The sequence below is a fragment of the Leucoraja erinacea genome, chromosome 33 (assembly GCF_028641065.1).
Source record: "Leucoraja erinacea ecotype New England chromosome 33, Leri_hhj_1, whole genome shotgun sequence".
Lineage (NCBI taxonomy): Eukaryota > Metazoa > Chordata > Chondrichthyes > Rajiformes > Rajidae > Leucoraja > Leucoraja erinaceus.
In genome coordinates, this window is record NC_073409.1 from 13245892 (window position 1) to 13262128 (window position 16237).

Consider the following 16237-nt stretch of genomic DNA (forward strand, 5'->3'; position numbering starts at 1 on the left):
CCACTTCTCACACAGACTCACATCTCCGCATGAGAATAAAATCTCTTGATGGCGGTAGCATAATCTAACTTAAGTTCAAGTAACTGATTTTATGACCATCAATTTCCTACTTTGTCATAAGGTCCTATCCGGTGCTCTAATTTTCGTCAGGTAAGTAATTCGGCCTTAATTGTGAGTAAGATGTACCAATGTAAATTGATTCTAGTCTTCCCTCTGAAATGTTTAAGAAGGAACTGCAGATGCTGGAAAATCGAAGGTAGACAAAAGTGCTGGAGAAACTCAGCGGTGCAGCAGAATCTATGGAGCGAAGGAAATAGCTGAAACGTTGCCTATTTCCTTCGCTCCATAGATGCTGCTGCACCCGCTGAGTTTCTCCAGCACTTTTGTCTACCTTCCCTCTGAAATGGTCTGTCCAGCCATTTAGTTCAAGAGTAATTAGGTTGCTGGCTGTGTCACAAACTTCCATATCCCACAAACAAATTCAATGACTGTACAAGTAACAACAGAAAGAAAGATATGGGGAACAATGCACTAATAAAACACAAGGTGTTATCTGCTGGTTCATCAAGAATTAGGCAAAAGTTCCTGGCCACTTTGCCCAACACTGGTTCATGCCATCATTCTTGCTCCACACAACCCCTTACAATCCATTAAGCATATAACCAAAATATACAGATACAGCCCCTACAGCCTGTCCTTTCCACAACAATTGTGATGCCTGTCCAATCTAATCCCATTTGCCAGCATTAATCCTGTCTCTCGCTGTGCCTTTCCTATCCAAGTGCCATTGTATTCCTATCTGCCTTCATTATTTGTTCTGGCAGCACATTCCAGATATTCACCTCCCTCTGTGAAAAAAACATACCCCTCACATTCTCTTTAAAATTTCTTCCCTCTCACCTTAAGAATTAGGTGCCCTCTAATTCTAGACACCCCTGCCTTGTGAAAAAATACTCTATCCTATCTACACCCCTCATCTATATTACTAAAGGTCTGATCTTGACCGCTTTTGGCTCGCTGTGCTGCGATTTCTGAGAGAACACCGCCACCTACAGCCGTCATTTTTAGCCACCTCGCTCAGAGCCCCCCTCTGCCTTCTGGGACCGGAGGATTTTTTCCATCGATGAAAAATCAGAGAGATATTAATGTTTTAAAATAATTTGCCATTCTCTCTACTGCCCCTGCTGGAGGGAGGGGGAGGGACTATAAAACCAGAGAAGTGATGTGCCTCACTCAGTCTCTGCAAGATGGAGGAAGCCAGAGGATCACGGCTCTCTGAGTTCTGAATAACACTGAACACATGTCTACTCAACTGAGAGTGCCCTTAATGTGGTTTGAAAATGAAAATATGGTTGGTTTGAAGTAAAAAAATGCACTGCAAATGATTGTTTGGGTTGAAGTAAAAATGCACTGCAAATGGTTGTTTGGGTTGAAGTAAAAATGCACTGCAAATAGATGTTTGGGTTGAAGTAAAAATGCACTGCAAATGGTTGTTTGGGTTGAAGTAATTGGTGGAGAGGTGGAATTGGTGGAAGGTGGATTATTGCGTCGGGGGACCAGGCCTCCCGTGTGAACATGGGACCCAACGGGTCTCACTTATTCTAGTAGTTTTATAAAACTCTATTAAGTCTCTCCTCAGCCTCTTACATGTCAAGAAGGATAAACCCAACCCCTCCAATCTCTCCTTATACCTACAGCCCCCATTCCAGGTAACCTCCTGGTGAATCTCATCTGAACTCTCTCTGTTGCTACCACTTCCTTCCTGTGGTGTGACAACTGAAAGGCAGATACATTTACGGTACACTCTCAAACTCGATTCTGCTTGGCAGTAACAGAGTTAAGAAATAACATAAGATCCAAAGATCTATTCTGGGTGTAGTCCCGTCCATGGAAAATTGGAACAGCTGCCTCTTGGCTGAGGTCATTCCAGCCTTCGGTCTTTGCATCTTCTGGAGAATAATATGTAATTACTCCTCTCAGGGACTTCTTTATAAATTAAATAATGGAGCTGAAATTTTATAAAAGAACCAATTTCTCCCCATGTCAGTTTAAAAACAAAGATATTTCAAAGAATGCCTCCACTCTCTGAAGTCACCAACTTGCATGCGAGGGACTTGCTATTTAGTTGTGAAATTACCCAATGAGAAAAAAGTCTGAAAAATAATGAAAGAGAAAGGAAATGCTAATGAGCAAATGCACTGATAGATTATTGCAGTTAGGAGAATAGGAGAATGAATATGAAACTTGTTAAAGTCTCAGTCACTCTGTTGTAGCAAAGATACCATTAAGCTGGAAGGAGTGCAGAGATGATTTACGAGGATATTGCCAGGACCTGAGCTATAAGGAGAGCTCGGGCAGGCTAGGATTTTATTCCTCGAAGTACAGCAGGAGACGTATAAAATCATAAGGGCAATCTCCCCTGACCTACGCGAGATTCCCTCTGAATCTACCTCCATTCTGTTGGCCCCTGTCCAGCCATGATACACTGACCTTTTCTCTCAGCCCTTGAACCAATCAACAAAGTAAGTATCTTCTCTGGTGAAGTGTTCAGACAATGGGTCCAGCTATATAATTAGAAATTTTCACATGAAGGTGTAGAAATCTAAAACAACACCCTCCAAAATATTTAAAGATAAGATTCAATTGAAAATTTCCAAACAGAGATTGATCAAGAGTATTAGGGGAAAGGCAAGTTGATGTAACGAACAGACAGGTCAGGCATGATCTCACTGAAAACAGAACAATCCCCTTCTGTTCCTAATTGCAAGGCAATAATCATGTTTGAAGAGACTGTACACCTGTTTTTACTGCAACTAATATTTTCATCACACTGAAATGAGACACTACTCCCATTCATGAAACTTGGTGCAATCTTGCTAAGTATATTGAATCCTACAGTAACCTTTCCTTGGATCTCACATGAAAGAATGGATTGAATTAAATAACAGTCGAGTACTGGCATGTAAGGATAGAGGAAAAAAGGACAGTGCCGAAATAAAAAAGAAAAACGGTTTTCAGGGGCTGGAAAAAGGTAAGTGGGGAGAGTCACAGAGTCAGTGGATCAGTGAGTGGATGAGAGTCAGAGGGGGTGAGAGAGGGTTAATGAGAAATTGGGGAAGCCTACATTTTATCGGCTTTTAATAAAGTGTCAAGTTGGAAGGTCAGTGACCACAGCAGAAAGAAACAGAGGGGAGAGGAGGTGAACATTGTTAGGAAATGAGCTGTTCTGGTCTGGGATGTGGTGCCTGATAGGACAGTGGAAGCAGGCTGAACAAGGACTGTTGAGAGGATTGCTGGTGTAACACAGAGGGACAGGCAGCATCTCTGGAGAACATGGAGAGGTGCCGTCCTCAGACTGGTTAAAATTGTGGTATAATATTTTAAAGGGAAGCAAGGCAGTCGGAAAGACAAATGGAGTGAGTCGAGCTGGAGAGCTCACTTGCGTAGACAACAGAGGCCTGATGGGGTGAATGGCCTGTGGAACGTTATAATATTCTGACATGATCACGCCAATGAGTGGCTGAGTGCATTCAGCAGGCCAACACGGACATCTGTCCTGAATGCACTCTGGGCAAGATTGTGAGAAAGTGTATCTTCAGAGCTGTTGGAATAACCGTTTCCAAGCAAGAGTACAGCAGGGGGGCAGGGGACCACGTGTTTCCTCTCAGCTGCAGCCCGGTAACATAAATACGATCAGACAACAGCCACATTCCCAGCGTCATCTTACCAGACACACCACACACTCGCTTCTCACTGGAGCTCGTCTTCTTCGACCTGTCCACAAGTTCCTCCGTCCATTGGGGGTCTTGAGTCCCTTCCGTTTCTGGGGCATGTCGCTTGTAAATGACATGAGGTTGCACAACAATGGCCTCCCCGGGCTGTCTCTCCAACGGCTCAATGAAGTAATCCTGCTCCGACAGTCTGAACACACCTTTCTGAAGAGACAATTGAAGAACCTCAGGTCACATAATTCATTCCTTTATACAGAGCCCTCTCACCAGCCTGGGGCAATGTGAGCAGGGTAATTTAAACACAGTGACCATGTCAATATTGAACAGAAAGATTCCACAAACAACACAATAGTTTCATCGATTAAGAACAGATGATGAGAACACTGCAGGTTCCAACATTCTTCTAGTTGTGCAATAACTCCTACATCACCAAAACAATTTAATGTACCAGATAAAATATTAAAACATTTTGATTGAAATATTTCCTCAGTATTTGAGCTGGGTGCACTCACCGAGTGTGACTTAATTTTGTTTTCCTCCCGAACACCCAAGACTCAGGGGTCTATGTGCATGAGAAACAGGAACATGCATTTAGGGAGCACCAATAACACCCAGAGTCTCACCTGCATCGGAAACCAGTGACATTTGCAGCCAACATAATAGTTACCTTGGTGGCAATAAGAGCCCGTGGGATAAGGAGGTAGAAAAACATGGAATACATTTTTCATAAGACCTAGGAGTAGAGCTGCATCACCTCCTCCATTAATAAGACTAACTTTCCATCCTATATCTGCTTTTCTGCTACCTCCACTTATCTCTCAATTATTTTGTTGCCCAAGGATCTCATAATTAATAAATATCAGCAACAAATCATTCCAGAAGCTTAGAAAACTTCTCCTCGTCTCATTCCAAATGTCCAAGTTCTGTTCCTGAGACCATGCCTCTAGCTCAGATTCACCAGCAGAGGAAAGAGCCTCACATCACCTCCCTGTGAACCTCAAATGTTTCAGTGGGAACACATCTCATTCTTCTAAACTGCAGGGGGAACGCACGAATCCTACACAGCCCCTCTCACAGGGCAATCTCACCATTCAGCTACTAGATCTATGTTACATGGTGACCATGAAAAACCTCTCCCTTCCTTTGTATGGAAACAAACTTCACACAACATACCTGCTCTGCCCTCAAAGTCCTCCACAAATCCATTTTCTAACCCTTCATAATTAAGATTAATGCACCAGTCATCTTCTAAACTGCACATTAACTTTCACCATCTGATGAAGCAGCTCATACTATGTCCCTCCATTCAATAACATTTACAAATTTCTCGCCATTTACAAAAATATTCTTGTTTTTCAGGGTTTCCTGTCAAAATGGACAAAGCATCAACCACCCTTCTCACCCCCCTTTGATCCATCTTCCACTGAAGCCCTTCTCACAGTTAACCCTTCCAACCTAACCATGTACACAGTGAATACATTGCACTGTGCTTTTATACATCACTGATTGTAAATAGGCAGGAACCCTGTGCTGGTATTTGTGGCTCCACTATGACCATTTCCCCAATCCTCCATCCACACTGGAATGTTCTCACCCTACATTTTTTAAAACATTTTCCTTGACAATAGACTTTTGTAAGGGACCTTCTGATTAGCTTGGAAAATCCAGATTTAGTATATCTAATAGTTCATGCTAACTCCTGCTAGCTGCATAATGAAAACAAACCACAGGACTTGTCAAATACAATTTCCCTTTCATAAAACTATGTTGAACTCTGCCTAATTATATTATGATTTTCCGAGTTCCCTCTTACCACTTCCTTCCTTCTTAATGGATTCCAGTATTCTCCCACCAACCATGGATAACTGCCCCGTAATTCCCTATTTTCTCTCATCATTGTTGAACTGATACCTCTAACACTGCTCCAAAACACCAGTGGTTTTGGAGAACATTTGACAATGCATCCAAAATCCCCAAAGCTGTCTCTCTTAGCACCCTGCCAGGCAGGCCATCAGGATCAGGGGGGCTTTTCTGAGTTGGATCCCTTTAATCTCTCTAGTATTTTACCAATAGTTTTACTAATCTTCACTCTCTTTAGACCCATCAAATATAGTTTTGATTAGGAAGAACACCATACAGCACTCAGAGAGGATATTCCTGGAGGACTCTTTAGCGGGGCAATGTGGGTGGAATTGAGAAATGAGTTTGGGGGTGATCACAACGATGGGAATGTACATTAGCCCCACAATAGGCAGAGGGAGAATGGAGGAAATACATAGAGAGATCATAGATAACTATAAGAGTAATAGGAGTGTAAGAGTGGTGGATTTTAACTTTTCAAATATTGACTGTGACTGCCATGTTGCTAAGGGCTTGGATGGGGGTGAATTTTGCTCAGTGTGTTATGTAAAGGTTTTGCCATCTTTATGCAGATGGCCCTATTAGAAATGGTGAAAAACTTGACCTCCTCAAGGTCAGAGCTGGGCAGATGATTTAAGTGTTGGTGGTGGAGCACATAAGACCAGTGAGCATAATATATATTTTTAATAGTCATGGAAAAGGATAGGACTGGCCCAGAAGTTGGTCCTAAATTGGGCATGGCCAATGTTGATGGTATTAGCCAGGAAATTTGGGTAGTTGACTAGAGGAGACTGCTTTCAGGTAAAAGGTATAGGGGAGGCTTTTAAACGTGAGATAGTGAGAGTTGAGGGCCAGCAGGCTCCTGTTAGAATAAACATCAGTGGTAGAGAATCCTGGATGACCAGAGATATTGAGGCTCTAATCAAGAAAAAGAAGGAAACGTATGTCAGGCATAGGCAGCTGGGATCAAGTGAGCCCCTTATGGAGCATTGGAGACATAGGAATATACTTAAGAGGGAAATCAGGAAGGCAAAAAGGCATGAGATTGTTTTGGCATACGAGGTAAAGGAGAATCCAAAGATATTCTAAACAAGTATATTAATGGAAGAATAATAATTAGGGTGAAGCTAGGGCTGCTTAAAGATCAACACGATTGTCTATGTGGGGAGGCACAGGAGATGGATGAGGTGTTTAAGGAATATTATTTAACTGTGGAAAGTCATAGATGCAAGGGAACTCAGAGAAGTTAACAGTGCTTTCTTGAAGAGAGTCCACATTATAGAAGGGGAGGTACTGGATCTTAAAACTCATTAAGGCAGATAAATTCCCCGGACCCGACCTAGAATATCCTAAAACATTGCGGGAGGCTATGGAATAATTTGCAGGGGCTCCTGGCAGAGATACTTGTCTCATTAATAATCACAAGTGAGGTGTCAGAAGACTGAATGTTGTGCCCCTTTTTAAGAAAAGCTGCAAGTAAAACCTTCAGAACTACATAAAGGTAGGTCATACACGAGTGGTTGCTAAGTGATTCCGAGAGACATGATCTACAAAAAAAATGTTGCGACACTTGAGGGAACACGGCGCGTCAATACGTCATGACGCAGCGGCACGCCGCGACTTTTCCAGTGACCTGATACATCAATGATGCCGACAGTCGCCGAAAAAATTGTCAAGTGGGACAGGCCCTTTATTCACCTCACTCCCTCTTAAAGAACTTCCTTGAAGTCAAATCGATGACTAAACTCTTCCTCACAAAATCAGTTCTCCTGGCCATGGAAGATTAATTTTGGATTTGTTGTGGCAAATTACAATACACAAACAGAATTCAAATCAGTCTTCGCCAAGTAATTCTTCTAACAGCAGTAATGAATTTGTATTACCAGGCCAATCTTCCCACCTCGGGGCAAGGCAGCAACACCTGCTGCTTTGGAATTCCTGGGATATGCAATCTGATTGTTCCCACTGGGGGATTCAGCCAAAGCACCTGATGAGGGTTGAGGATTTATCTTTGAGTCACTTCCACTGAAATTCAAGGTGGCTTTAATATGCTTTTAATTCAGCGGAACTATTTTGTCTGCGGCCATCCTGCATCAAAGAGGAAGCATTAGGTTTGGGAGGAATTCCATACGAGGTTGAATCATCTCCTCCAACAAAGCTTTTCAATCAATGTATAGCCAAGTTCATAAATTGAGATGGGAGACTCAAAGAATTGCAGATGCTGGAATGCTCAGTAAAATACAAAGTGCTGGAGTAATCTTGCTGGTCAGGGATTGTCTGTGGAGGGAATGGATTGAGTTTGAAGAAGAGCCCCAATCCAAAACATCGCCTATGCATTCCCACCGCAGATGCTGCCTGTCCTGAGTTTCACCAGCACTTGGTGTTTTGATGATAAATTGAGATCATACAATATCTTATGCCATTCATTTCTCTATTCTAGTTTTTAATCCTCATTTACACCTTTACTATTTTGCCACTTTACCAAACTTTTGTCCTCTTTGCCAACTGGTTCTCTCTCCCAAAAAACAGCCATTTCAATCCTAAACTCACTGGCTGTTTCCCTTCATTCAATATAACCAAAAAATATATATTCAATAAGGTCAATATTACAGGTGTTTGCAGCAGTTGTGTGCAAACTGTGTACATCACAGGACTGATGACGTCAAGAATATACCATTGCTGGTTGTAAAACTCTTGGGGTGGTCCTTTAGTTATGAAAAGTGCCACATAAATGCAATTCTAGTTCTTCTTTTTTAACTAATGACTAGTTTAACAGCCAGTGTAACTGATTCTGACTACCACTTAACTACTGCTGCTGGTACAGTGCATCAAGGCACATCCCATTACTGCTTGTTACTATCACAGGGAGGAGGGCAGGTGTCAGATTGATGTAAACTCTAAACACACAGCTCGTTTTGTTGGCTCGGAGGACACATTTTACTGAGCTGGAGTCGGTTCAACAACGCTTGCTCGGAGAGTTCTGTTGGAGCCATAATTGGTTCACTGTGACAGATACAGCCAACAGCAACTTTTGTAAATGTTAAAGCCAAACTGGGCAGCTGATCCTCATTCCTCAGGACAAATAAAATAAGAAACCAGAAACTCTTTCAACCATAAATGAAGTAAAACAGAGCTGCAAGTTTCAAGTTAAAAATAGTAACATTTATAGCCAATGTGCAAACATCATAACATGCTGGCTAATTCCACACAGAATCTTAAAGACTGAACTTGCATTGCTGTGGCATGTTCACAATATCACAATGTTCCAATATGCTCTACATCTAATTATAGACAATAGACAATAGGTGCAGGAGCAGGTCATTTGGTCCTTCGAGCCAGCACCGCCATTCAATGTGATCATGGTTGATCATCCCCAATCAGTACCCCGTTTCTGCCTTCTCCCCATATCCTCTGACTCCGCTATATTTAAGAGCCCTATCTAGCTCTCTCTTGAAAACATCCAGAGAACCTGCCTCCACCGCCCGCTGAGGCAGAGAATTAAATCCTTTTGAAGTGTAGTCAGGGCTGTAATGTAGGAAGCATAGCATGGTCCGACGTGCAACTTTCTCTGATTTTAGTGCTGTTGGCTAATGTTGTATAAACACTGTGGGGACCTTGAGTGGGTTCTTCAAAAAAAAAACCAAGCAAGGCACCTGCTAACAAAGTGAAATGTTGAATGCATTATCTTAAATTCAATGCAGTGGAATCTTTCACAAATGGCTGAGAATGCAGAAAGCGGTGCAGCAGTGTCTCAATGCTGGCAAACAAGAATTTGCATTCAAATTCTGGTGCAGGACTTAAACCTTTTATCTTCTCTGTAAGGACCAAGCTACACCCAGCAATCTTACTGACATTGATACAAGTACACATGAGAAGAAATCTTCAGCTCACCCTTATTTCACTCTTGTCAAGAATCTCCAATCCCTACTGCAAGTGCAAGGTTATGTGCAGTGGCAACTCTGATTGAACAAGTTCCGTAAGGTAGAAACAAGGAACTGCAGATGCTGGTTTACACAAAAGTTCATAAAGTGTTGGAGTAACTCAGCAGGTCAAGTAGCAACTCAGGAGAACAATTCAGAATTGTTAGAAGTTACCTAAAATTGGAGAATTTAATGCTCATACCATTGGGTACCCAAGTGGAATATGGGGTACTGTTCCTATAGTTTGCCTATGGCAATGGTGGAGGCACAGGAACAAAGGTCAGTATAGGAATGGGAAGGGGAGTTAAATCAAGTGCGTAGGAGAATTCAACTTGGTGAACTGGGCCCAAATGTTCGGCGAACTGGTCACCAGGTACGGGATGATGCGACTGCTGGTGGGATCGCATTGGGAGTAACTGGGAGAGTTGGCTTGTAGTATACATCGTCTGTCTCCTGTGATGGAGGCAGAGATCAAGTAAAGGGAGAGAGTTCAGAGATAGTCCAGTTAAATTTGAGAGCAGGGTGGAAGTGAGTGGTGAAGTTAATGGAACCAACGAGTTCTGCTTGGGAGAAGGAGGTAGCCCCGATGTAGTCATTCCTGAAGGTGTCATCACATTGCTTCACACCTCCAAAAACCTCAAATGGCATTACCCCTCCTTCAATATTTTTGAACTCTGTTCAAAGAAAGTGAGGCGTTAATGCAAGCGCTTTAAATGTCTCCAAAGTTTTTCTCTGAGCTTTAGCAAACTGAGAAATTAAAGTTATAAGGATCACAAGTAACAAATTCATAATAATCTGAACTGAAAAATAAGGAGAAACTGCTTCTGGCATGGAGTAATCGATAGTTTTGCCAAAGTGTTTCTGTACCATATCAGTGTAGAATTTTTAGAACTAGCCTTTCCTAAAAGTCATGCTCTCTCAGGCCTGATATCTCGAGTCCATCTCCATCAATCACTGCCAATCCTGTTGTATCAGCATTTTTAATGTATTGATGCCTCACCTATATTTAGTGTATGCTACAAGTGAATTGATGCCTACATTTCATCAGCTGTAAGAAAAGGCCCAGACTTTTGAAAGTTAAATATAGACCTTGAGTAACATTGAGCTATTTTTTGTGACATTTCTTTCAGCAAAGATGTTGGCTTCTTCTCAAAATAAGTTATAATTAAAATTAAGCTATTTCTAAATTGAGGACCTGCATTGCGAATCTATGAAAGCACTTCTATTCCCTAACTGAAACAGATTGAGTCCCATGTTGAACCATGCTGCTGTTTGTAATAAATGTAGCAGTTATAGTATGTGCAGGAAATGAGAAGCAACTCAAGGCTATACTGGGTTTATTTGTGGGTGTAATTACCTCAATAGTACTTAAATCCTTGTGTGACAGTGTTGAACTGAGTTCCAGTCTCTTAATATGGTTTGGGAAATTCAATATGTGATGTTACATCAAGCAGTTTCCTATCTGTTTCACTAACTCCCTATTTGTGATGTCGACTTGCACATTTATTAAATAGACTGACACTTGCTGACACAATAATGTTATTACGTCATTGTAAATGAATGTACTGTTGAGACATGGGCGAATCCCCTTAGTCTTGCCTTTCTAGAACACTTTTCATGACTTCAAGGGACCCTACAGTACTTTGGAACCAATTAATTTTGGCATGTTGTTACCAATGTAATATTGGAAACATACTCCACATCACAACTCACCTCTGCTTTCTTTTGTCTCACTCCTACCTCAAGGTGCTGGCCCAGTCCGCAATACCGGCACAGCCCAAATGGCCACTCTTCGCATATGAGTTCCTGGTGAACCGGGTAAAGCACCATCTTAATCCATATCCCTGTTTCACATGCACATATACTCTTATCTTATTATCTCTGGGTGCTCCGGTTTCCCCCTACACTCCAAAGGTGTACAGGTTTGTAGGTTAATTGTCTTCTGTGAAATGTCCCTGGTGTATAGGACAAATGGTAGCATTCGGGGTGATCGTTGGTCTGCACAGACTTAGTGGGCCGAAGCGCCTGTTTACGCACTGTATCTCTAAAGTCTATAGTCTACAGCATGGCCTAGACCAGAAATGTCTGGGGACATCGTAAGACCGACTGAAAAAAAAAGAATTCAAAATACATCTATCCATGCTCTCATTAACACACACTTGTGCAAACACAATGCTATTCAACACAGGTGTGCAAATGTACTCATATATTGTGTGCATACTATTTCTCGGACACACACACACTTGCACATAGCTGCAAACTCACAGTTGAACTCTCAAATTACACACACCCACACACACAGACAGTGGCGGACTGGGTCTAAAAATATTGGTTGCCAGGAGACAAAGGGGGCCCACTTCATCAGGGGCCCACTTGCCATCGGGCAAGCTGACACCCTGGCCAGTCCGCCACTGCACACAGACACACATCAGTAGAACAGCTAGTAGAGTTACTACCTCACAGAGACCCAGGTTCACTCATGCCGTTGAGTGCTGCCATCAGCCATGCGGGATAACAGTTTGTGCTTCACACAAATGGTTCCCAGGGCCAGTTGATTAGGCAACTAAGTGTCATATCACCGAAAGGGACCGGAATCACAGATGGTTAAGTATCAGTAAGTTGTTTTCCTAAAAAGTCTATCGTGAACAAGGGCTTTACATTTTTATTCTATTTTGCATGGTGGGATGAAAATATTTTCCAGATGGATTTTCCAATCACCTCCCTCTCAAAACCAGTTACAGAATATTGGTCTCATATTGTGCTTTTGACTTAGAAAAACATCCTCCAGGAGCAAGTAGCGAGAATAGAAGGGATGTTGTAAAGAATGAGACAGCTGATGTAACAAAAAGGAAAGTAAGTCGTATTTGCATAGAGGATGCATGCGTTCGGAAGTTCAACTCAGAGTTGAACAGGATGCTGAGATTGCAGAAGATTAGCACAAGACTGTTGCCAGGGAAGAACTGCAATCCACAGTTCGTAGTTAGGGTGGCACAGTGGTAGTTGCTGCCTTACAGTGCCAGAGACCCAGGTTTGATCATGACTACGGCTACTGTCTACAGAGTTTATATGTTCCCCTTGTGACCATGTGGATTATTCTCCGGGTGCTCCGGTTTCCTCCTACACTCCAAAGACGTACAGGTCTGTATGTATGTTAATTGGCTTCTGTAAAATGTCCCTAGTGTACAGGACAAATGCTAGCATCCGGGTGATCATTGATCGATGCGGACTCAGTGGGCTGAAGCGCCTGTTTACGTACTGTATCTCTAAAGTCTATAGTCTACAGCATGGCCTAGACCAGAAATGTCTGGGGACATCATTCTAAGACTGACTGGGAAAAAAAAAATAATTCAACATTTTGTAGTTTGTTTGTTTATACTATTCTTATAACAAATGTAAAGTACTTTGGCCAACAAGAGTTGTTTTTTAAATGTGCTATATAAATAAATGTGACTTGACTTGACTTCACCATTTTGGCCACTGTGGAAATGTCCAGATGAGCGATGGAGAAATGAAAGTTCAGCTAATCAATTCATGGGATGAAAATTCTACCATCTGGAGGAGTGTTGGGCTAGGTGGGTCTATCACCATAAGAGATGATCCTGTTGAAACATTAAACCTTCTAGTCGGGGGCATGTTGAAAGGTCATTTTTCTCAGCTGAACAATTTGCAACAAAGTCTACTGTTCCCAATGCCACATGGAGCTGATATGAGGAAAAATGTCCTATTTCAGCAGATTGTAAAGGGCCTGACGCACTTGGGCTTCATTTACGAGTCACGCAGGTGGCACACGAAGATTTTGTGAATCCCAAAATCCTGGGGCGCCCCGCGCGTGTCACTGCCTCACTGCACGCCTTGCGCACGTCATGCGTTGTGATGCGTTAATGATGTCACGAAAATGACGCCCAAATGACGCCCAAGTGAGACAGGCCCTTTAATCTGTGGGATTCTCGACTCTGTTGACTCCGTTGCTGGAATATCCAAAGCTGAAATCAGTCAGGCACTGAAGGAATCAAGGAACGTGGTGATTAGGCGAGAAAGTGGATTTGTTAACTCTCAGCAGCGCATGGTGGAGCAAGCTCGAAGGGTATGACCTTGTCCTAACTGTTGGGGTTTGAAGGGACATCACCTCCTGCAGGTAGATGACCAATCCCTGCTCAAGGCAGAGTGGCAAAGGTTATTTTTATTTCACGATGCTCATGTACAGCCTTGGGACAGTTCTATCTCTTTTATCTGCATTTTATGAATGGAAGTTATTGTTTCTGCATTCCATAAATAACGAGCCATATATTTCCACGAGAAGGAAAGTTCACTGGGTTAATTCTGAGGATGAAGATTCTGAGAATCGTAGATCTATTCAACACAAAAATAGGCCCCCGTTGGCTATCCGTGTTGTCCAGAGATGTGGCCTGACCCGCTGAGTTACTCCAGCACTTTGTGTTTTTTTGTAAACTAGCTTTATCTGCAGTTCATCGTGTCTCCTTCAGCCCACCTCGTCTATGCCAAACAAGTTGTCATTCTGGGCTAGTCCTATTTGCCTATATTGGATCCACGGCCCTCTAAATCCCACCTATCCATTTATCTACTCAAATATATTTTAAAAGGCTGATGCATGAAGGGTAGTTGAATAGACAGGGTTGATACTCATTGGAGTTGAGAAGAAAGAGAGGTGATTTAATTCAAACATACAAGGTTCTGAAGGATTGCAGGGTGAATTCTGAGGAAGTTTCCCCTGTGGTGGGGCGGGGGGCGGAGGTAGAGAGAGGGAGAGAGAAGTAGAGAGATTTCTTCTCTCAGTGATTAGACAACTCTGACATCTCTGCCCCAGAGAACCATAGATATCAAGTAATGGAATAACTTCAAGGTGGAGAATAACAAGGGGGTAAGAAGCATGGGGGGGGGGTGAAAGGGACTGTGGCATCAGCTGTGGTCTTACTGAATGGGTTAGTCCGTTCGAGGGGCCGATTGGCCACCACCCGCTCCTGTTCCCAACCTCTCCCTTTAAACCCGGCATTCCCAAACGTGCCGGCATAGTGGAGGCTGTTACACACATGTTGATTACTGTAGCTAAGGTCAAGTGGAGCGGTGCTGGAATTCATTGCACCCTTGCTCCTCCTGCCCCAGGTGTGCCCAGGTGAAAAGAGGTCCTTACCAGTCCATGGCATGTGCTGATAGCGGCGATCCCAGTCTCCGCTGCCGCATCCCGGACGTTCCCGATCAGGTGGCAGCTATTTGGCCGGTGCGGGCTTATCGTGGCCCCCTTCACGCCCCCGTAGCGCCTCTCGGCCACGAAGCCAGGGGCTAGGAGAGCTTGGTTGACGGTCAGGTTGAAGTACAGCTGGCGGCCCCTGTGGGAGAGCTTGTAGTAGACGGATGGGCCGGGCGGCCGCTCCGCCGCCACCTCGCGGCGCCGCAGCCGGCTCACCTGGGGAGACTCATCGGTAGCGGCCCAGGTGGTCAACTCTGACCGGGTAAACCAGCTCCGGCTCGGACAGGGCTTGAAGGTAGTGCTCTGGGAAGGAAAGAAGAAGGAAGCGCCCATCAATAATAATTCCTCAACCTCACTTCCAGCTGCCCGTTCACGCTTGCTAATGTACATGTAGAGCAGTGTTTAAGAGGGAACTGCAGATGCTGTAGAAGCGAAGGTTACACAAAAAAGCTGGAGAAACTCAGCGGGTGCAGCAGCATCTATGGAGCGAAGGAAATAGGCAACGTTAAGAAGGTTTTCGGCCCGAAACGTTGCCTATTTCCTTCGCTCCATAGATGCTGCTGCACCCGCTGAGTTTCTCCAGCTTTTTTGTGTAACCTACATGTAGAGCATCCTTGATGCAGGCAGACCACACAATGCAACTTTATTATGCAAAACAAACCCCGAATGCAACAACTAAAACTCGATACACCAGAGATCCCAGTGGTTTTCTTAACTTGAGAACATCGCAGTTAGACGAGTTGCAAAGACACCCCGAAAGCGCGGCACGAAGTGTTCAATTGCTGTTGGAAATATTGTGATCAGTGCAGGGGTTGGGAGTCTCAGAGGGTTGTGGAGTTTCCAGTTATTCAACAACAAACGCGTCCTCCCAGCCCCCTAGGGACAAAATGATGCGGTTTGAAGCGAGGAGGCAGGGGGAGAGGGGAGGACGGCCCCACTAGACTCCGGGTGACATTAATATGCGACCGGGCACCTACCCTGAGGCCCGACCCTCCTCTGCCCCTTGTCTTCGGACAGTCCCTCAATCAACACAAAGGCAATAAAAGTTGTCAGGGTCTGGATGAAGTTGCCACTGCTGCCGCTCCACAGTCTCTGCATCTTCCCCGCCGCTGCCCCGCTAAAGTTTAGTTCGCCTGGTCCCGGGACATGCCACCCGTCCGCAAAGTTCCGGCCACTCGATCAGCGAGCCGGCACCGGGATGGGACCGCGGCTGAACTGCGGGGAGCGGGAGCGGGAGCCGGGCCGGTGCTGACAGCGCGGCTCCGCCACAGCGCTCTGCAACTCATCAGCGGGCTCAGCCGCCACTTATTTGCATAGAGTTCCGCCCCCATCTCCCCCCTCCCCGCCCCGACACACAAACACACACACCCCTCCCTCCCCTGCTCACAAACATTAAACACATTTCCCCCTCCCCCTCACACACACACACACACACCCCCCCCTCCCCTGCTCGCACACACACACACAAACATTAAACACATCTCCCCCTCCCCACACCCAAACATTGCACACATCTTCCC

The 16237-nt window shown here is 44.2% G+C and overlaps 1 protein-coding gene across 1 annotated transcript in view; it reads right to left on the reverse strand.

Moving 5' to 3' along the window:
• Positions 1 to 16018, reverse strand: part of LOC129712722 (A disintegrin and metalloproteinase with thrombospondin motifs 7-like) — a 112117-nt gene extending 96099 nt beyond the window's left edge. Inside the window, 4 exon segments of the mRNA XM_055661387.1 lie at positions 3728 to 3935; positions 14661 to 14949; positions 14951 to 15020; positions 15695 to 16018. Of these exon segments, the coding sequence (XP_055517362.1) occupies positions 3728 to 3935; positions 14661 to 14949; positions 14951 to 15020; positions 15695 to 15815 (688 nt within the window). The 5' untranslated portion in view covers positions 15816 to 16018.
• Positions 16019 to 16237: the final 219 nt, after the last annotated feature.